The sequence below is a fragment of the Tachysurus vachellii genome, chromosome 14 (assembly GCF_030014155.1).
Source record: "Tachysurus vachellii isolate PV-2020 chromosome 14, HZAU_Pvac_v1, whole genome shotgun sequence".
Classification (NCBI taxonomy): Eukaryota; Metazoa; Chordata; class Actinopteri; order Siluriformes; family Bagridae; genus Tachysurus; species Tachysurus vachellii.
This window is the reverse complement of record NC_083473.1, coordinates 22,036,597-22,058,724: the sequence shown is the minus strand read 5'-3', so window position 1 is coordinate 22,058,724 and position 22,128 is coordinate 22,036,597. Positions and strand designations below refer to the sequence as shown.

Genomic DNA, 22,128 nt, shown 5'->3' with positions numbered 1-22,128 from the left:
CTAGACCTCTATAGCTATAGACATTGCTGCCGGAGTCAGCAGTATATTTCTATAGATATTACAATTCTATGGGACTACTGCTCTAAAGCTGTAGACATTTCTGCTGAAGTCAACAATATATTTCTATACATTTCTTTGGGACAAGACCTCTATAGCTCTAGACATTCCTGCACAAGTCAGCAGTATATTTCTATACAATTCTGTGTTACTAGTCCTCTATAGCTCTAGACATTTCTGCTGACGTCAACAGTATACAGTACGTATTTCTATAGATATTACAATTCTATGGTATTAGACCTCTATAGCTCTAGTCGTTTCTGCTTGAGTCAACAGTATATTTCTATAGATTTTACAATTCTACAGGACTAGACCTTTAAAGCTGTAGACATTTCTGCTAAAATCAAAAGTACATTTTCATAAATGTTAGATTTCTATAGACCCACAGCATATAGATCCTGAAATAAATTCCCCTTCTATACAGATACAATCCAACTGTTAAAATATTAGGCTCATTATTTAAATATATGCAATAATATTTTGTTCATTTATTGGAATCAAAGACAATAACGCCCAAAAGTTTGTGAACACCTTACCAGGGAACACATATGCGGTTCTCTTCATTTCAATGCTGTAGCAATATCCTGTGCACAGCTCCATGAAGACGCCACATCAGGGTTTCATAATCTGACCATAAAATATATTTACACATGGAGACCCACAGAATACATTAGGTCTAATTATTTACATATTCAGTAGGTATTTAGTTTGTCCAGTCAACTTAGTAATAAATGTTTTCAGCTTAATAACAATGGGTTAAGAGAGAGAGAGAGAGAAAAATGATAGGTATGTCCTACCTTATTTCCCCTTATTTTCTTTCCTCATACATTTTGCATTACATTCTACTTTGCAACACCACTCATAAAAATAGCACAAGGAAACAAATTGAAATGAGAAGTTACAAGCTTCAGTTCCTTCAGCACTTCAGGGAGTCGAATAAAGAATTAAAGCGGATTTAATTGGAGTACTTCAGACTTATTAACAGGAAATGGAACGTACCAAATGTCCCGTGATGTAAATGTACTGTAACTATTCTGTACATATTATATACATGTAGACTGGTCATGCTTCATCACATTTTAAAAAGAATAATACAAATAATATAGAAATGTAAAAGTATAAACAGAATATTGAAAAATTATCTAAATTGTTGTATTTCAAAAACCCAACAGACTTCGTTTTTATTTTAAAACGATCGTGTGAATAATAACGACAGATAAGACTACACAACAGTACAAAATACAGATAATACAAATACTGAATGAAGGAGAAGGAGAACCGTATTTGTGTAGTTTTATCAACTTGTAAAATTATATCACAAAACAGTCCAGGATTTAACATTTAAGAAAATAAAATAAAAAAATAATAATAATTTTAGTACATTTGGCAGATCTTTTCACCAGAAGGTAGAAAATTGTCCTAATAGACCTGCAGTAATTAAGTAATTCTTGCATATGTTATCAGTCAATTTCTTAAGTTGCTCATGAACCATATTATTATTATTATTATTATTATTATTATTATATAAATGTTGGGATTAGTCGAGGTTGAGTCTTACTTTCAAAGTATGCACCTTAATTATTTAATTTAATATTTGCTTAATAAATGAATGAATTATTACTTTATTAATTTATTATTAATAAATTCATAATTCATTTGATACTGTTCAGTTTACAATGTTGTATAAATGCAAAATATTAGATATTCTACAGCAAATTTTACATGAAAGTGGACTACGTTTCGAGATAACATGAAAATAAATTTACGACTGGCCATTTGGGTCAATTTTATGCCATTTCCAGTACAACAGAGTGAGCGAATTTCTCCACTTGATATATCATTATATTGCTGTCCTTTTTTTCCCCAGTGAAAAGGTGTAACATGCAATAATAATTCATTAGAGCACACTAGACCTACAGTATGCTAATTTCACAAAAATATTGAAATCTGTATGGTTATATTATATATTATGTATTTAATACAAAATCCTGTCATTTTACGAAGTGATTTTTTGATGACATTTGGTCTCTCGTTTACTACAAATTTTAGGATCAACCAAATATCTTACACAACCCAAAATTTTGAACGGATTCCAAAATATATGCTTGACCAAAGGAAGGAAATGAACAAAAAAAAACCTCCTAAAAATATAGAAAATATTGAACTACATTGAGTCTTTAAGTCTCACCACCCAGGTTTAAATCTAAACTTTTTAGGTGGTCTTTATTCATTCATTCATCTTCAGTAACTTGTCTATCCTGGTAAGGTTTGCAGTGAATACATAGATGATCCAGGGATCCTTGTGCACACCCTAAACAGGTCACTATTACTGGACATGGTGCATTCAAACATTAACTCCCACATGCTCCCATCACATTAACACCCACATGTTCCCATCACATTAACACCCACATGTTCCCATCACATTAACTCCCACATGTTCCCATCACATTAACTCCCACATGTTCCCATCACATTAACTCCCACATGTTCCCATCACATTAACTCCCGCATGTTCCCATCACATTAACTCCCACATGTTCCCAGTAATTTAGTGTAGCCAAGCCGCCTACTGTCATGTTTTTGAAGATGTAGGGGAAAAAAATAACAGAAAACTGTAACCCACAGAAATCTACATGGACTAGGCAATATGTACAGGTTAAAAGTTTTTTTGAAGGTGAAATATTGCACTGCTTACTAATAGGAAAATGGCCCACACTGGCAAAAACAAATGCCCATAGAGGGCGACATTGCCTTCTCCAAAAGACGCTGCCAAAAATATTTTCCTTCCCCTCAGTTTGGTGCGATTTGGCAGTCATCAGCAGTGTGAGGTATTAAAGTCGCCAAGGACCACATTTATAGAAACATAAAGTGCTCCGTAGTGTCTCTTGCCATTGAGGCATTCAGCATTGCGATTCCTTTTCACTCACAGGAAAGTATCCATCCTTGTTAGAAGTTCTTCTCTGTGGAAGACCTTCCCCATCAGCAGCAAAGACAACCTGTAGTTTCTCCTGCTCCTGTCGTGTTATAGGCAGATCAGGAGATGGTGTGGTCAGCTCATGGAATCGCTAAGGATAGAAAGAAGAAGAAAAGAGGTTAAAAAAAAAAAACCAACAAATTATGGCATTGGTATCTTGCATGTTCCAGAAGAATTCCTACTTCTTTTAGCGTTCCTTTGGAAGTGCACATCTTATACACGATCCATAGAGGGATACAGACCATGGATGACAATGCCAGAAGCCAGCCCAGTGTATAACCCCACCATGGATAGACATACTCATTGTTGTACTTTAGTGGAGTATACTTGATCAAAGAGAAAGCAAAGGTGCCCTAAAGGGACAAATGAATGCACGTGGCTTAAATCTATAGCAAATTATTGGGAATGAAAAAGTAGCTAGTACTGTAGCAACGTATGCTAGTATATAGAGAGAGTTTGTAACACCATTAGTTAATTAAAAAATAAAATAAAAAAGATATATCAGGGACACATTAGGGAAACTTACAAAACAGGTGGCTGGAGTCAGGAACAACCAACAGTACTTAATGTAAGGTCCAGGTCGATACCCAATCATGTCCTCGATATTGTCATAAAAACGTTCAGCACCTAAAAAAAAAAATGAATAAAAAATCTCTTTCTGTCTCACATCTTGAGTAAAATCAGTGTATTAGAAAAGAAATATTTCTATATTTTGTGTTTGAATACACTGTAAATCAGGCTGACATTAAAAAAAAGGGTGCATGCTGTAACCTGGTGTCAAAAGTCAAGCCAAAATGTCTCATGAGTGGCTAGCTTTATTATTTATTAATTATATAAAATAATAATTATTATTATGTTTTATTTTTTTAAAACCTCTCAACAATTGATTTAGATGTTCAGTTAAAATCTTTTTCCTTATGATAAGCGTATGTTATAGAAGTTAGGGGGTGACTGATAATAATAATTAAAAAAAAAGCTCTATACTGATAATATAACTAGCAAACCAGTCTGAGGGAATAAATTAGTGGCACTAACCAAGGCATCTAACGCTAGTTAATTTCAACCACAAAATATAATTGAACGTATGACCCTGTTCAGGCCATCATGTCTCATATCTTATATCTCTATGGTACAGCCTGACATCCAGTGGCCTAGCATTTTAACATTACAGATGCAACGGTAAATTAAAAACAGATAGAGAGAAAATGTTATAAAAAAATATTTGTATATCACCATAAATCCAGGCAATGCAAATAGTCTCAAAAATGCCAACAAAGAGGAGACACATCCCACTGGCTGCATAGTAGTCAAAGAGCTGGAAGACATACATTCCACCCTATACATGAGAGAGAGAGAGAGAGAGAGAGAGAGAGAGAGAGAGAGAGAGAGAGAGGGAGAGAGAGCATGAGAGAGAGAGAGAGAGAGAGAGAGAGAGGGAGAGAGAGCATGAGAGAGAGAGAGAGCATGAGAAGAGAGAGAGAGAGAGAGAGAGAGAGAGAGAGCATAAGAGAGAGAGAGAGCATGAGAAGAGAGAGAGAGAGAGAGAGAGAGAGAGCATAAGAAGAGAGAGAGAGAGAGCGAGAGAGAGAGAGAGACAGTGAGCATAAGAGAGAGAGAGAGAGAGAGAGAGAGAGAGAGAGAGAGCGACAGTGAGCATGAAAAGAGAGAGAAAGAGAGCATAAGAAGAGAGAGAGAGAGAGAGAGAGAGAGCATAAGAAGAGAGAGAGAGAGAGAGAGAGAGAGAGAGAGAGAGAGAGAGAGAGCGAGAGAGAGAGAGAGAGACAGTGAGCGTAAGAGAGAGAGAGAGAGAGAGAGAGAGAGAGAGCGACAGTGAGCATGAAAAGAGAGAGAAAGAGAGCATAAGAAGAGAGAGAGAGAGAGAGAGAGAGAGAGAGAGAGAGAGAGAGAGAGAGAGAGAGAGAGAGATATTGGCATTTACAGTATTTTGTTTTTATTCTTTCCTTTATTTAAGATCTGACCGCTAAGGTAACAGTGTACCAAAGTTCTTATGTCAATTGTCATGGTGGTGCAGTGCAATGGTGCAGTGCAATGGTGCAGTGCAATGGTGCAGTGCAATGGTGCAGTGCAATGGTGCAGTGCAATGGTGCAGTGCAATGGTGCAGTGCAATGGTGCAGTGCAATGGTGCAGTGCAATGGTGCAGAGTTTTCCAAACACCACATCTATAATTGCATGGTCACTGCCTTACCTCCGTCAGCATGATCAGTCCCATGAGAAATGAGAAGCAGGCCACGGCCAGGATGAGAAGTTCGCGCCGGTTTTTGCGACGGAACACTGATGGGTGCATGTCAACTACCGCTGTCACCAGACTCTCCACACACACAAACTGAAAAAAATCAGATTAGGAGCCAAATTAAGATTTGGCTAATCAGATAATCAGATTAGATTAGATTAGATTAGATTAGATTAGATTAGATTACAGAATTACAATTAGATGAGGTAAAACCTCTACAAACTATTATAATTCAAAGCATAATTTAATAACTAAGTGAATACAGGCAGCTCATAAAGTTATACACACCTAAATATTTTTGATAAACTGAAAAATCTACCATTTGTCATAAGCTATTGAGAACTATACAGATGCTTTATGTTATTTAATGGATATTATATAGCCGGTTTTGGCTGTACTGTATAAATACTGTATAGCCAGTGATTCAGGACAACTAGGGAAACTTCTTATCACCTCTTAGGCCCAAGAGCATTGAAGAGTCTTGATGCAACTGATGGTAACAACTATTTGTACTGCATTTGTGTTTTACGTACCTGACTGTCCAGGCCGAGCAGCACGATCATAATGAAGAAGAAACAGGCCCATAGAGGAGAGAAAGGCATCATGGACACTGCACGTGGATATGCAATAAAAGCTAATCCAGGGCCTGGATACATAAAGGATCAGTTTACACAAATGCACTGTTATCATGGATGATGCAGATAACACACACACACACACACACGCAAGAAAATTATTTACATGTTGTATGACACCCAGTGCCTAGATTTGTTGTCTATTAATGGCTCAATTGGATAAGGTTGTTGGTTGGAGGATCAGGGTTCGAGCTGCCACTGTTGGGCCCTTGAGAAAGGCCCTTAACTCTCTCTGCTAAAGTGGTGCTGTATCATGAGCTAACCCTGTGTTCTGACCCCAACCTCCAAAGTATGTGAAGAAGGTAATGAGTGCACTGTGCTGTAATGAATATATCGTCGCTGTCGGGCGGAAACCTCGTATGTCCAAATTTGAATATCCAATTTCATATTTTTTCACATATCGATGCTATTGGTCAGTCCCCACGTGGGTCTGTTATATTTACAAGTTATTAACCAATCTAAAGTCTTGAAAATAGCTTGAGCACAAATCTCATAACTCCATTGGACACTTCAACTGTCCACCTCTTCCTCACTCCGCGGGAGAGCTTCACGGCATATTTCTCCTCAAGAAGAGTCGCAACGAATCAACACGTCTTCTGAGGTAAATGTCTTCAAAACACTGGGCTCAAAGAAAAAAAAATCTTGACCCCCGCTAGTTCTGGTGCTCGTCTGAGGACAGGAATTTAGCGCAAGACAATCCACTGCAACGCGGACTAAACCCTGTGCACTGCAGATAAGGTACGCCGTTTTTTTAATTTCCTGAAAAATAACAGTTTTGGAGATACGAGGATTCTGTCTGACAGCGACGATATGACAAAATAAAGGCATATTTTCCCAATTTACTTTTATATTTATGGAACACACCCTTATCCAAAGCTACATACAAAAGTGCTTCAAAACCTCTATCAATAAATACACTGATTTTCTAGGTTGCAGACTAAAAATACCATGAATCTAAATTCTATATAGATTATATTTAAATGGCGATTCATTCACTGTGTTTATGTTGAATGCAATTGCAGGGATTTTGTTGAAGATACAAATTTTCACTATATACTTTTTTCCAGACCATGATTATACTAAAAGTCCCAAATAAAGACCAATATTTGAAAGGCAATACATACCTGATTCTGCTACCTCAGAAATAGGGACGTTCTGCTCGAAAGACATGAAACCCAGAATAGAAAAAATAGCAAATCCAGCTACGAAACTCGTTCCACTGTTCAGGAAGCATAAAGCCACGCAATCTCTGTGGGTATAAAAATAAAAGGTCAAGCAAACTTCCAGAGACTGAATGACACTTTTCATTATTATTTGACCCATTTAGTGGTCTCACCTGTAGCAGTTATTGTTGTATTTATTGTAGCTGCCCAGTGCTGTTAAGCAGCCCAGACAGATAGCATAAGAAAAGAAAATTTGCGTTCCTGCATCCATCCATACCTGGGAAAGTTCAGAAGAATGAGAATTGATGTAACCTAGGATTTAGTACTCATAAAAATCAAACCAAATTTTGATTTGAATAACAATCAACCTAGTTTTATCCTAAATTATTATCCTCTAATAGTATATAATTTTACAGACACGCTGACAACGCTCACTTTGTCTTACCACCTCACATGATAACAGTAGAACATTGACAACTGTTGAGTCAAAGGGATAAATTCATTCATTTTCTACCACTTATCCAAACTACCTCGGGTCACGGGGAGCCTGTGCCTATGTCAGGCGTCATCGGGCATCAAGGCAGGATACACCCTGGACGGAGTGCCAACCCATCGCAGGGCACACACACACTCTCATTCACTCACACACTACGGACAATTTACCAGAGATGCCAATCAACCTACCATGCATGTCTTTGGACCGGGGAGGAAACCGGAGTACCCGGAGGAAACCCCCGAGGCACGGGGAGAACATGCAAACTCCACACACACACAAGGCGGAGGCGGGAATCGAACCCCGAACCCTGGAGGTGTGATGCGAACGTGCTAACCACTAAGCCACCGTGCCCCTTATTCGATTCAATTCATTTAAATTTCTTTGTATGGTGCTTTCAACAATCGACATTGTCTCAAAGCAGCTTTACACAAGTATAGAAACAGGATTAAGTCACTATTTATCTCTAACATTTATCCCTAATGATCAAGCCTGAGGTGACGGTAGTGAGGAAAAACACTAGGTATGAGGAAGAAACCTTGAGAAGAACCAGATTCAGATGTGAACCTCATCCTCAATTAGGTGACACTGGACAGGAAATATAATAATGTCAATGTAAATAATGTCCTTTCTACAACAGTTTGTAGTCCAGTGGAAATTGTGGAACCGAGAGCTCCTGAGGAACCGACAGGTCAGAGTCATTTCTGAATATACAGTATGTAAGCTAATTATATGAATTATAAAGAAAAGTCACCATGCTCACTATAACTAAAACACAGGAAATCTTTAAGCAGATAAAACATAAATACTGAATCTTTAAGTCATTTTTTCTCTTTTAAACATTTCCCTGTTTTTCTTCCCATGGGGGATCCCTCATTTTGTGCCAGATGGGGAAACAGGGGAAAGGTCAAAATGCACAGCAGGACACTTCACAGACATGAAACAAACATTGTTTTCATGCAGGGTGACCAGCTTTAGGGGACAATAAACATCTGGTCAATTCTCAGAAAGAAAGAATCTGTTCTCTTTCCCTTGAGAAGAACTCATCTCCATGTGTGGTTAGAAAACAGCGAAACAGTCCATAATCAAACAAAAGAGGCATCTAAATGAATGTGTTCATGTGCTCTGAGCCTTTCTAAAAAGATTCTAGATGCTTTGCGATTTCAGACTGTAAAAGCTTTTTTCTACATAAAACGTACGTAGAAAGGACATTTGGTTTATACGACGTCACGACATACTGTACGTCTACAGAACAACAGGTTTAATATCACGATTGTTATCTAAGTATAGCTGAATACCTGCGGGTCTGCTAGACGACCCAGGTCAGGGTAAAGATAGAACCGGATGCCTCGCCATGCCCCAGGCAACGTTATCCCTCTGATTAGAAGAACCAGCAGCATAACATACGGGAAGGTCGCCGTGAAATACACAACCTAGGAAGTCAAAGTTACATAGAAGCATTAAGACTCATGTATCTATAACTCATACAAGAGTGCAGGGAAAATATAGGGTTATTTTTTTTCTTTTAACGTTCTCTCACTTTCCCAGTGGACTTGACCCCCTTCCAAATGCAGAAGTAGCAAAGGATCCAGGCAAAAAGCAGACAAAGGGTCATGTCCCAATGCAGCTCTCCGATCTCATCGATACCCGAAGAGATCCGTAAGACTCTTCTCCTGAACATGAGAGAAATTATTAAAGTCGAACAGGGTAAAGTCACTCACTCACTCATTCATCTTCTACCGCTTATCCGAACTACCTCGGGTCACGGGGAGCCTGTGCCTATCTCAGGCGTCATCGGGCATCGAGGCAGGATACACCCTGGACGGAGTGCCAACCCATCGCAGGGCACACACACACTCTCTCATTCACTCACGCAATCACACACTACGGACAATTTTCCAGAGATGCCAATCAACCTACCATGCATGTCTTTGGACCGGGGGAGGAAACCGGAGTACCCGGAGGAAACCCCCGAGGCACGGGGAGAACATGCAAACTCCACACACACAAGGCGGAGGTGGGAATCGAACCCCCAACCCTGGAGGTGTGAGGCGAACGTGCTAACCACTAAGCCACCGTGCCCCCGAGAATGATCCAATTATGTGATTATTTCCTTGTACAGAAGAGTATACATACGGCATAGACTTAAAATTCTACAGCATGCGATTCACAAGACCCAAAAAGCCGTGGTTTAGCATCTCATAGCAACCGTTATGTTCCAAACACACTTCTAAACTAAAGTTTTTCTTGAAAATATTTTTGATAAATTCAAGTACCCTGTTAAGAACACACTAATATACTTACTGTAAAAACACTAATATACTTACTCCCAAAACTCAATAACTGGGGAAGTTGCGTTCTCCAGATGACTTTGATCGATAGAATCGTTTCTTCGCTGAAATTCCACACAAGCATCTAAATGATAAAATTGGCTATTGGTTGCAATCTGAGGCAGATGAAATCTTAAAAGTTCTTAAAAGTTCTTGCACTGATTTTTCAGTGTCAAAATAAAGCGATGGTACGTAGCAAAAAAAACTAACCAGTGTTCCAGGTGTTATTGCAGGAAGCCCATGGCAGGTCCCAAGAGAAGGAGAAGGACAGATAAAAGATCCCCCAAGCCAAAACGATTATGTAATAGATATTCAACAAGGCTACTATGACTTGGGTGGCGTAACCGATGCCTGTATTTTAAAACAGAAAAGAGAACAGAGGGTATGGAGCAACTTGTACCCCTGAGACCTAGCAAAGCGCTTATTTTCCTTTCTACCGACATTTCATTATATCGTAGGAAATAAAGGTTCCCAAAAGGTTGTACAGTATATACTGTACGTATAATTACAAAACTTTTTATGAAAATATGCTGTGTGATAACTGTGTGCATCAAAATCTGACCATAATGCCCAGATCTGGTAAACTAGTTGTTAGCTGGAATAACCTTAACTTAAAATATGATCCATCTCTAAGACAAAAGAATACAAGGCAACATGTTATGTATGTCTCATAATTTAATTAATATTTGCTAGAATAATATTCGTGCTGTACAAGCTGTGCGATCTTGTATCTCTGGTTAAAAGAAACATTTAAAAAAAAGTAAAGAAAAAAAAAATCAATCTAAGAGCTGCTTATAATTGGAAAAGTTAAAAAACACATCATTCTATACCTTGCAGTAAAAAATAAAAAAAAAAACCTTGGTGGAAATATTTAATTCTTATTTCATTTTCTGTCAGACAATCAACTGTTTAACAAAATGACTAAGGATGAAAAGATGGTGTGTGTTTCACAATAAACCTGGTAACTATTTACCAGGTTTAATACTGAATACAGGGTTAATACTGAATACTGAATACTGGCTGATTCTAGACATGATAATAATAATAATAATAATAATAATAATAATAATAATAATAATAAAAATAGTAATAATAACAATAATAAGAATAATAAAAGTAATAATAATAGTAGTAATAATAATAACAACAATAATATGAATAATAATAATAATAATAATAATAGCAATAATAATAATAATAATAATATTAATAAAAGTAATAATAGTACTACTACTACTACTACTACTACTACTACTACTACTACTAATAATAATAATAATAATAATAATAATAATAATAATAATAATACACCTAGAAACATTTTTACTCATAATATATTTTGGATCTTCCGAGTCTTAGTGGAATATTAACCCTAAACCATTGAATATAGTTTTAACTCTATGAGAGAGAGAGAGAGAGAGAGAGAGAGAGAGAGAGAGAGAGAGAGAGAGAGAGAGGAATGTTGTACTGTTATTGTGGATGAAACAAGAAAAAACTTTTAAATTTCAGTATTTTAACATTTCCTTAAACGTCTGAGATCTTAAACAACCTTATGTCTATCTGAATATCTGTCTAAATATCACAGCACAGTTTGAGACAAAAATAATACTTTTGATGTTCTAGTTTTGGTCTTCAGTAAAGTTATTGATGATGATTATTAAGGGTGAATTCAGAGTAGAAGCAGCGAGGACGTTGTGTACGAGGGAAGGGAAGAGGTTGGGAGAATGGAATCTTTTTTCCCCCTTGATGTCTTGTTCTTAAAACTTCTTTTTGACTTCTAATGAAATCAGAGACGTTTGAGACGAGATTTATAAAATATTCAGTAAACAGAAAAATGAACATTCGGCATCTATTGTGGGTTGTAAGCTTTTAAATAACACTGCTACGGCATTCTGTTTAATTATAGATCTAGACTATATAATTTAGCATGAATGTTGTTTTTGATAGTGTTAACAGTAAGAAACCACAGCAAATGCAAAAAAATACACTCTGTACCAAACTCTATGCACATGGCTAACATGCTAAACAACGATTTCTCCTTAATGCCTTACAATCTCTGCATTAGCCTAATTTGTGTTTATTTAACCTCATGCATCTTTTTAAATGACTGTCTTATTAATTATTTATATCATTTGTATGGAACGCCATCTACAGTAATAGCAGCACCAAAGCATCATGGTTCTGAGTATTGAAGTATTATTATTATATACTACTTATAGTACAGAATACTTACTTATATTAGTTTAAGTATTATTGAGTATTGGGAGTAAGTCACACAGTATTGATAGGTGTCTAATCCTTGAAACGTTCTGTTAGGACGCATTTAAGGAACAGTTACGGAAAACGTCTTTGTAAACGTCAGTAACAGACAGAGGTGGGAGTAAGTCACACGTGTGCAAGTGACAAGTAAGTCTCAAGTCATGAATGTCAAGTCAAAGTCAAGTCGAGTCTTTTTTTAATATTTGTCAAGCAAGTCTCAAGTCTCAAATTTGCGACTTAAGTCTGACTCGAGTCAAGTCGAGTCCCCCGTCTCTGAGTCATTTAACTCAAGTCCGAGTCAAGTCTCAAGTCATGAATGTCAAGTCAAAGTCCAAAGTCGAGTCGAGTCTTTTTTAATATTTGTCAAGCAAGTCTCAAGTCTCAAATTTGAGTCTGAGTCGAGTCAAGTCATATGACTCGAGTCCCCCATCTTTGGTAACAGACGGCTTTGCGCTTTCTGTTGTCCTAGGGAATTAAAGCAGTAGTTTATTTACTCACTCACTCATTTTCTACCGCTTATCTGAACTACCTCGGGTCACGGGGAGCCTGTGCCTATCTCAGGCGTCATCGGGCATCAAGGCAGGATACACCCTGGACGGCGTGCCAACCCATCGCAGGGCACACACACACAGTTTCATTCACTCACGCAATCACACACTACGGACAATTTTCCAGAGATGCCAATCAACCTACCATGCATGTCTTTGGACCAGGGGAGGAAACCGGAGTACCCGGAGGAAACCTCCGAGGCACGGGGAGAACATGCAAACTCCACACACACAAGGTGGAGGTGGGAATCGAACCCCCAACCCTGGAGGTGTGAGGCGAACGTGCTAACCACTAAGCCACCGTGCCCCCTAGTTTATTTATTTATTTATTTATTTATTTTTAGTTGTCTTATTAACTCCAAGGCTGGTAAGTACTGTTTTGGTTCCTGGATATTCCATAACATTACATAGAATGTAAATTAATGTCTTTTTCATTAATCGATTAGAGAGACGCAGTTCCAGGAAATGCAATAGACTTCTAACAACATACAAGAAAGAGAAAGGGAAGGAGGTTTGGGGAGGACATGCCAGAGATAAGGTTGGTTGCAGGGCATGGGGGATTTGGTGAGGTGTAATACAAGGAGCTGGAAAATAAAGTGAGTTTTATTGCATTGTATCTTGAATATGATCAGGCCAAAAACATGTTATGTTCTCTTAAGGAGGTCCGTATTTTACCAGTCAGAAAAAAACGCTTCAACGTACATATCAGCTACGCAAAGGACCTACATTTTCAATACAAAAGCAATACCCCTGACATCATGTTTATTTTATACAAAAAGTATATCTTTAATGTACCATGATACGTCTCGTTAGAGTCCTAACCTTCAAACAGCGGGCTGATTTTCCTCCAGCAGGTAACTCCTCCCTCGCTAGTGTACTGACCCAGCGCTGTCTCGAGAAAGAACACAGGGACTCCACAAGTGGCGAGAAAGATCAGGTAAGGGATGAAGAAAGCGCCTGTGACAGAAAAAAAATGAACGTAGAGTCAAAGGCGAGTGGTGACAAACCGCATCGTGCAAGAATTAATACAGCTGAGAACGAACAGAAAAACCTTGTTTTGTTTAGAAATACAGAACTAATATTTTCCCAGATGTCTGTCTTCCATGGATGAACGCCACCGATTTATCGAGCAACATCTGGGACTGAGTGAGAAAGCTGTTTATTCATGAACTCCACAGATCAAGAGGCCAGTGACGGAGCCAGCTGGCAAACATAAAAACGTCTCATAGATTCTTAAGTCAAGTGGATGCACAGCTGAAAGTGAGAAATGTTTTACCTCAAACGAGTTGCTTATTTATAGAAGGTTAGCACACAGCAAAAGAAAAATGGAACGTAACGCCTTACTACAGTATGCTTTAAAATCAAGATCAAGTTATTACATGCACTTCATTTGTTTATTTGTAAAAAAAAAAAAAAAAAAAGAGAGATATACAGAAATACAGATTTAAACCCCTAATGAGCAAGAAAAAGCAATGGCAGGGGAAATGTTCTGCAAACTAAGTAAGTATGACTATAAAATAGGTTCTGGAAATTTTGGCTTGATAATAAAAGACATTTACTGGCCAAAGTACTGTAACATTGCGTAGTAAAACTAGGTAGAGGAGCATAATTAAACTGAACTGGTTTTTATTTCTAAGCTGGGAATTAGTTATGTTAATGAATGACATTGAGTTTAAAAAAAAAACAAAAAACAAAACAAAAAAAAACCACATCATCAGATAAACTTATTCCAATTACCACAAAGATTTCTATCACCAAGCAAAATATACAAGCAGCAATGATGATTTTTTAATAAACAGTAGAAATTATTTCTGTCTATTTCTCTATACGTTGCTGAATTGATCCTTTAGCAGAATGGGCACAATAATGGAAATACTCTCTCTCACTCACTCATTTTCTACCGCTTTATCCGAACTACCTCGGGTCACGGGGAGCCTGTGCCTATCTCAGGCGTCATCGGGCATCGAGGCAGGATACACCCTGGACGGAGTGCCAACCCATCACAGGGCACACACACACACTCTCATTCACTCACGCAATCACACACTACGGACAATTTTCCAGAGATGCCAATCAACCTACCATGCATGTCTTTGGACCGGGGGAGGAAACCGGAGTACCCGGAGGAAACCCCCGAGGCACGGGGAGAATGTGCAAACTCCACACACACACAAGGCGGAGGCGGGAATCGAACCCCCAACCCTGGAGGTGTGAGGCGAACGTGCTAACCACTAAGCCACCGTGCCCCCTTGGAAATACTACTTTGTTAAAAATATAAATAAATAAATAAATAAAAGAAATAAAAATTTCTGTTTATGTCTGTTTGGAAATAAATGATCTCACAATAATATGAGGTTTTTCCTAATGAAGTAGAAGTGCGATGAGCAGTATTTATTTATTTATTTATTTATTTATTTTGACATTAAATGATGTGCAATATTGTTCATGTTCATATTTACATAATGTATTTGGTTGACTTTTTTTCTAGTACAAAGCAGTGGATAAATCTCTAAATCTATTTTTTCGTCCTTTCTCGGCTTACCTCCTCCATTTTTATAACAGAGGTAAGGAAAGCGCCACACGTTGCCCAGTCCGATGATTTCTCCAGCTACAGAGAGCACAAACTCCAGTTTGTTGCTCCACTGGCCTCTGTCCTTCATCTTCTCATCCGTGTTCGGTACAATATCCAGTGGTCGATTCAGACCGCTAGATGGATCCATTTTGCCCCTGGATTTTTCTTTTCCTGGGACAAAGCACAAAATTTTTGTGGAAAAGACAAAACAGGCAAAACATATAAAGAGCATATAATCAATCACACATATTGCACACAAAGTGTCAGGTGTCACTTGATGCTCCGTAGAAACTAAAGCTCTAACATGGACAATTGTGAAATAATTGTGTAACATGTTTGTGGTGATCTCAACGACATCGTCAGCGATGTTTCAAGTCTATAATATGTAAAAGATATATAGAGTTTTTTTTTTTTGTTTTTTTTTAAATTCATGCTCAGGGGGGCTTAGTGGTTAGGGCTTAGTACCAGGGCTTAGTGGTTAGCACGTTCGCCTCACACCTCCAGGGTCGGGGTTCGATTCCCGCCTCCACCTTGTGTGTGTGGAGTTTGCATGTTCTCCCCGTGCCTCGGGGGTTTCCTCCGGGTACTCCGGTTTCCTCCCCCGGTCCAAAGACATGCATGGTAGGTTGATTGGCATCTCTGGAAAATTGTCCATAGTGTGCGAATGAGAGTGTGTGTGTGCCCTGCGATGGGTTGGCACTCCGTCCAGGGTGTATCCTGCCTCGATGCCCGATGACGCCTGAGATAGGCACAGGCTCCCCGTGACCCGAGGTAGTTCGGATAAGCGGTAGAAAATGAGTGAGTGAGTGAGTGAGAGAGAGTATTTTGAATAACAAAGTGTATATTGTGTATGAAATTTATTGTGGAATCTTCTTCGATTTTTAGTATGCAAATAACCTTAATGTAACTAATGTAATATAACCTTTTTTAGTATGCAAATGTACCTTAATTAACCCCTAATATGTGTTCCCTAAAAAGAAGTGTTCTTCACTGACATCTAATTAAAGCTGTCTCAGGCAATCTGTTTGATGAGGTGACTGTAGAACTGGACAAGCATTTGTCCTTAATAATTTCACTCATTATGTGTACAAGTATGTTTAAATGTTTAGATTTAATTTTAAAGTGCATGACTGCAAAATATCACACGATGCTATCATCGTGTTGGGCTGAACTCATACGAGGCTTTTGAGGGATATGGTCCTGACCCAGCACAGGCATGATGAAAGCGCTCTCTCTCTCTCTCTGTCCCACAAACAGAAAACTCTCTGACCGTGCTCACTCCTGTCAGCTTACATTAACGGCTTCGAGCTTTCCATGCCAATCAGACCCTACAGAGTACTGGTTTGTCCGAAGAGACAAAAAATCTCTCTAGAAACCGAATCTAACAAATTAACAAACAGACTGGATAATAAGAGGCTACTCCAAGGCCCACGCACTAAAGGTCCAATGTACAGGGGTCTGAGCAAAGCACATTCCAGACCTCTGTTTCTTTCTCCAGGGGTGATAAAGATAACTGTTCCTTTGACATCGTTGAGGTTTCAAACAACAAACAATGATGGCATCCTGCAGTGCCAGAAGCCTTGAGAATGAGTTCTGTCTCTTTCCTTCTCTCTCTTTGTCTCTCTCTCTATCTCTCTCTGGAGCAGAGAGGCAGACAGCCAGCACCAACTCACCATCCATCCACTGCAGCTGAGCATTGAAAAGGCAGGGGGTTGGGAGTAAAGACTCTAGCTTTAACAAGGAACTTGTGGGAATGAAGGGTTGGCATTGAGCATTGCGCAGAATTGGCCTGAGGGATGGAGGTCTTTGTGTTTGAAGAGAAAACCCAGTGCCAGGGAGCTTGGTCACCGTTTACCTTGGTTTTCACAGGCTTATGAGGCTGACAAAACGGCATAATTACCAAGCAGTGAAAATTCACATCAAGTCCACAGAAAAATAAGACATAAGATGTGCTCTTTGCTGACTAGGTGTGGATTATTCAGAATCCGAGTAGCTCTATTTTTGGAAGTGGTAGCAGGATGACATAATAGTGGTCAATATCCGTCGTAGCACAACCAAATACTTGCAACAAATAAAAATCTACAGGTAAATCGTGACACCGCCGCTACATAACGCTATAAATACAGTACGACACGCTGCCATAATGAAGGAAATATTTTGATGAGATCCATGTTTGCATATAAAGAAAAGAATAGGTTATACATTCATTCTGTCTTTTTAAATAAAAATATGTTTAATCATTTAAAATGATGTAGTCTACTGCCTTTCATAATTAAGTAAAACCACAAACATAAAGGGAGAAGCTTTTTAGTTAGCTTCATTTCCTTGGATAGGAAAATAAAATTCATACTTGATCAATACATTACATAGGTGAGTTAATAATTCCAACAGAACTAGTGGAATTGCCAAAAACAATAAACAAGATCTTTCTATACTGATTTACTTACTAGAAATTTACAACTAGAATACCAAAAAAAAAAAAAAACACAAAACCTGACCAATATTTTACCAATTCGGTGCTGGGTTTTTTTTATTTTATTTATTTATTTCTTTTTTTTAGCTCACACTCAAAGTCTAGGTAAAGGCATAAATTTCATAACAATAAAATATTATTAAGTGCTTTAAAAAAAACTGTTTGGAAATATTAAATAAGGTAACTCTTGAAACGAGTTCAGCTAACATTTATAATGTTGATACTCTAAATACAGCTGAAAAACACACACACACACACACACACACACACACACACACACACACATACACACACACACACATATAATACACTTAATTCAAACTCCTTGCTTTTCTAGATTTAAGCCTTGTATGGTCATACTTATAATATAAATATGCATAATTAATTAATAATAAAAATGTTCCCAAACATGCAAATGATCTCACTCACCTGTCATTGGATTGGAGTGTAACGTAGTCATCAACTCAAAGATGTGACCAGTAAATTTAAAGAATTGATTATTTAATATGAGTGGAGGCACAGGAGGGATTCCGGTCCATGTCACCACTCAGCCCTCAATGAAGCGATACCAACTCCTCCCCCTTATTTCTTCTTCTTTCATTCATGAAACAGCACATAAGAGGCTTGTGGAGCCTATGAGAGTGACAGAAGTATTACATAACTTTTTGCCCTCCCATTCTGCCCACAAAATGCCTCTGCCATTATCAAGGAACCAAAGACTGAGATGAATATGGCACGGGGTCAGAAGACCACCACGGCCAGACCTCACAGCCCGAACTAGCACTGAAGCTTTGCAAAAGGCGAATTGACTAAAAGTTGGCTAAAGTGTAAAAACAATAAGCTTTATCAATAGTTTGCTGCATTAAAATGAGAAATAGTAATAATATCTTTGATTTTTTTTTTTATATTGATTTTTGAATATATACATATTTCATAGCATACAAGCTTGTGATGTATATCAAAAAAATGAAGGAACCTCAATATCTAAATATTATTGTCTATGATGAATTAAGAATCCGACATTCTGCTCCTATAGGAGAACTCGAAGAACTTTTGTTCTCTAAGTGTAGGATATCTTCAATTAGAGCTGAGCTCTGCGTCGGAATCCCAATAAAGTTTAAAATAAATTCTTAAGTGTCTTTTCATCTTAATGGTTAGCGTTAAATTCATAATAGGGACGATAAAGAAAAAAAAAAAACAACAGGGCCTTAAAATTAGGATCAGGATTATGATTTTTGGATTAGTGACTGGTCCATTTTCAGAGTTCAGTGAAAAATGTGTACTTGTGGCCATTCCTCCTCTCTTCTATCACCTAAAGCCGTGTCTACCGAGACGTTTTGTCACTATATCCCAGCTGCTGATTTAACTTACGTTCCAAATTGATCACAAAGCCTTCATGGCCAGTGCACCAAGGTGTAATCAAAAGGAAGACCCCAAAGTTATTAAAAAAAGTCTGCTTGGTTTTTAAAGTCCTTCCTATTTTGTATGCTAAGGGTGTTACTTCAATCCAAGCAAAAACAGAAGTGTTTTCATGGATCAGTAAATCTGTGAGGCCCTTATTTCATCTCCAAAAAAACCAAAGAACATAATCAGGCATCCATTGGGCCCCCTACAGGAATTGAGTGTGGGCTACAGATTGACCTATCCATGACTAGTGTGAATCATTGAATCACCGTTATATACAGTATGATATATGTACTGTGGCCAGGAAGTGCAAAACAAATTAACAAATCCGAAAACACATTAACAAATCAGAAAACGCAACGACATTTCAGACAACCCGGAAGAGGTTGTTATAGTTTGTGATTGGACAAGACACCTGTCACTCAAGGTATACATGAAGTTCAACAGTCTGCCGCAGGGAAAAGTTGGAATGGATGGATGGAATGGATTACTGTGGATTACTTCTGTTATTTTCTTATATTTAAACGGAGAACTTTACACATAAGATTCCATACCTGTATATCTTGAGTGACAGGTGTCTTGTCCAATGATCGGTAAGTTTCCATTCAAAAACGATACACTACCGTTTCTGGGTTGTCTGACTTGTCGTTGTGTTTTGGGATTTGTTAATTTGTTTTCGGATCTGTTAATTTGTTTCGGGATTTGTTAATTTGTTTTCGGATTTGTTAATTTGTTTTCGGATTTGTTAATGTGTTTTCGGATTTGTTAATGTGTTTTCGGATTTGTTCATTTGTTTTTGGATTTGTTCATTTGTTTTGCACTTCTCTGCCACCGTATATATGTTTTCGTATGTATGTACAGTATGTATGTTTTTATTACTGCAAAAATATTTTTTGGATAAAAAGGCGCCGCAAAATTATTTTCTATTCGGAAGAAAAAAATGTTCCACATCATTATGAACAAAAAAATGACTATAAAATGAACCGAACTGAATTGACTCTGCAGAAACAGCAAGTATGCTCCTGGTCCTTGAGGAAATGATACCCACAGTTGAACATAATGGGTAGACAAACTTGACCTACAAGCGCAAAGAACCAAAGTGGTGGTGTGAGGTTTTGTTAATTATTTGGTTTGTTAATGCAGATACATAGACAGGTTTGGCTGGAAACCTGTCTATGCATCTGCATAGCAACTAGCAACCCCACCGTTGCTAGTAAACTAGTAGATCATTGCCTCCTTCTGTCCAAAACACAAACCAGGTTAGATCACAGGCCACAGGACACTTATTGCCCAGAACACTATAATAGTTTAGTTCTAGATCAGGCCACGACCACTGTTCCAGTAAATAATTCACCCAATATGCCAAAGAATCTTACCATTGCATCTGAAAATATATGATAGATACAGTATATTGCCGGGCCGTTCGCCTCACACCTCCAGGGTTGGGGTTCGATTCCCGCCTCCACCTTGTGTGTGTGGAGTTTGCATGTTCTCCCCGTGCCTCGGGGGTTTCCTCCGGGTACTCCGGTTTCCTCCACCGGTCCAAAGACGTGCATGGTAGGTTGATTGGCATCTCTGGAAAATTGTCCGTAGTGTGTGAGTGAATGAGAGTGTGTGTGCCCTGCGATGGGTTGGCACTCCGTCCAGGGTGTATCCTGCCTTGATGCCCGATGACGCCTGAGATAGGCACAGGCTCCCCGTGACCCGAGGTAGTTCGGATAAGCGGTAGAAGATGAATGAATGAATGAATATTGCCGGGCTTCTTTAAAAACAGACAGATTCTGGTCCTTTTCAAAGGGTGGGCAGTTTTTTTTCTCCCCATTGTGGACCAATGAAACTATACAAAAATTTGTCACTATTGGCCTTAAGTCAACGTTTATGTCTACATTCTAATTCCTGTGGATTACAAGCTGTACTTCCTCATTTATATTCATGGAATAATGCAACAAGTGACTCAGCTTTAGCAGCCAGAGTATTCGCCAGATTCCTTAGAGTGACCTTGCAGTGACAGATTTATGTGATCCCTTGGCTGCTTTGCAGACAATCCCAACACCAGATGGTGAACCAGCTCCTCATCCCCACAGGTAGCAAGTACTAGGATTTAAAGTCAATCGCAAAAAGACACTTGATTCCTTCACAGACTGTTCTGGTCAATGTCAGGACACTCAACTCTCCTGCCGTGTGGGACTTCATGTTGGAAAAAAAACAGCCGTTACATTTATAGATGAGTCTGAGTTTCAGATCACTCATGATAATAAAAATGGATATATTATTCATTAGTGTTTTACATTGGCTCTTTAATGTGCTTTATCATATATATATATATATATATATATATATATATATATATATATATATATATATATATATATATATATATATATATTTATGAGAACCATTTTGAGATATTATGCTAATGCTAGAAACTATGCTAGTGTGTATATAAGTAAAGATTTGGTAGTATGAAAAATGCTTCACATGGAAAATGCAAGTAATTGAAAAAAGAAGAAAATGAGTCTTAAAAACAGGATATCAATAACCTCTAAAGGAAAGTTGGACCTTATAAAAAGAAAGCTGTGTTCAACTTTTTCAGGTGTGAACCTTCAGCACCAGAGTGGTGTACTACATCAACCTTCATAGGTAGAGCAACCTCCAAGACCACACTAACCCTAACCCAAGGGTTGTTCAAGATACTCTCATCCAGTTCATCAATTGTCCCTCTTTCCTATAAAAAGATGAGTGGTTTCAGGGACCTTCAGCTGGAGTCTCCACCCAAGAAACTCACACAGAGGCACAGACAGCAAAAGAGAAATTAGCTTCATATGCACCTTAGAACTGGGAAAACGAAGCTCTTCTTCAGGGCTGCAGAGGCTGGAGAGTCGCTAACAACCTACGATTCTTGTCTCGGGATGGTGGAAAATTATTTAGTTGAAGCTCTAGCTGAAGGTGTCTTGTCAATATAGAC

At 38.2% G+C, this 22,128-nt stretch overlaps 1 protein-coding gene across 1 annotated transcript; it reads right to left on the bottom strand.

Annotated features, from left to right (window-relative positions):
- Positions 1–1,554: 1,554 nt before the first annotated feature.
- On the bottom strand, positions 1,555–18,289 carry slc6a13 (solute carrier family 6 member 13). Its single transcript, XM_060887303.1, has 15 exons — positions 18,189–18,289; positions 15,257–15,457; positions 13,537–13,671; positions 10,118–10,258; positions 9,905–9,992; positions 9,118–9,250; positions 8,876–9,010; positions 7,258–7,361; positions 7,046–7,170; positions 5,820–5,932; positions 5,242–5,379; positions 4,268–4,370; positions 3,561–3,661; positions 3,217–3,387; positions 1,555–3,125 (listed from the first exon to the last, which is right to left on the bottom strand). The coding sequence occupies exons 1-15, from the start codon at positions 18,217–18,219 to the stop codon at positions 2,961–2,963; spliced, it is 1,884 nt and encodes a 627-aa protein (XP_060743286.1). The 5' UTR covers positions 18,220–18,289; the 3' UTR covers positions 1,555–2,960.
- Positions 18,290–22,128: the final 3,839 nt, after the last annotated feature.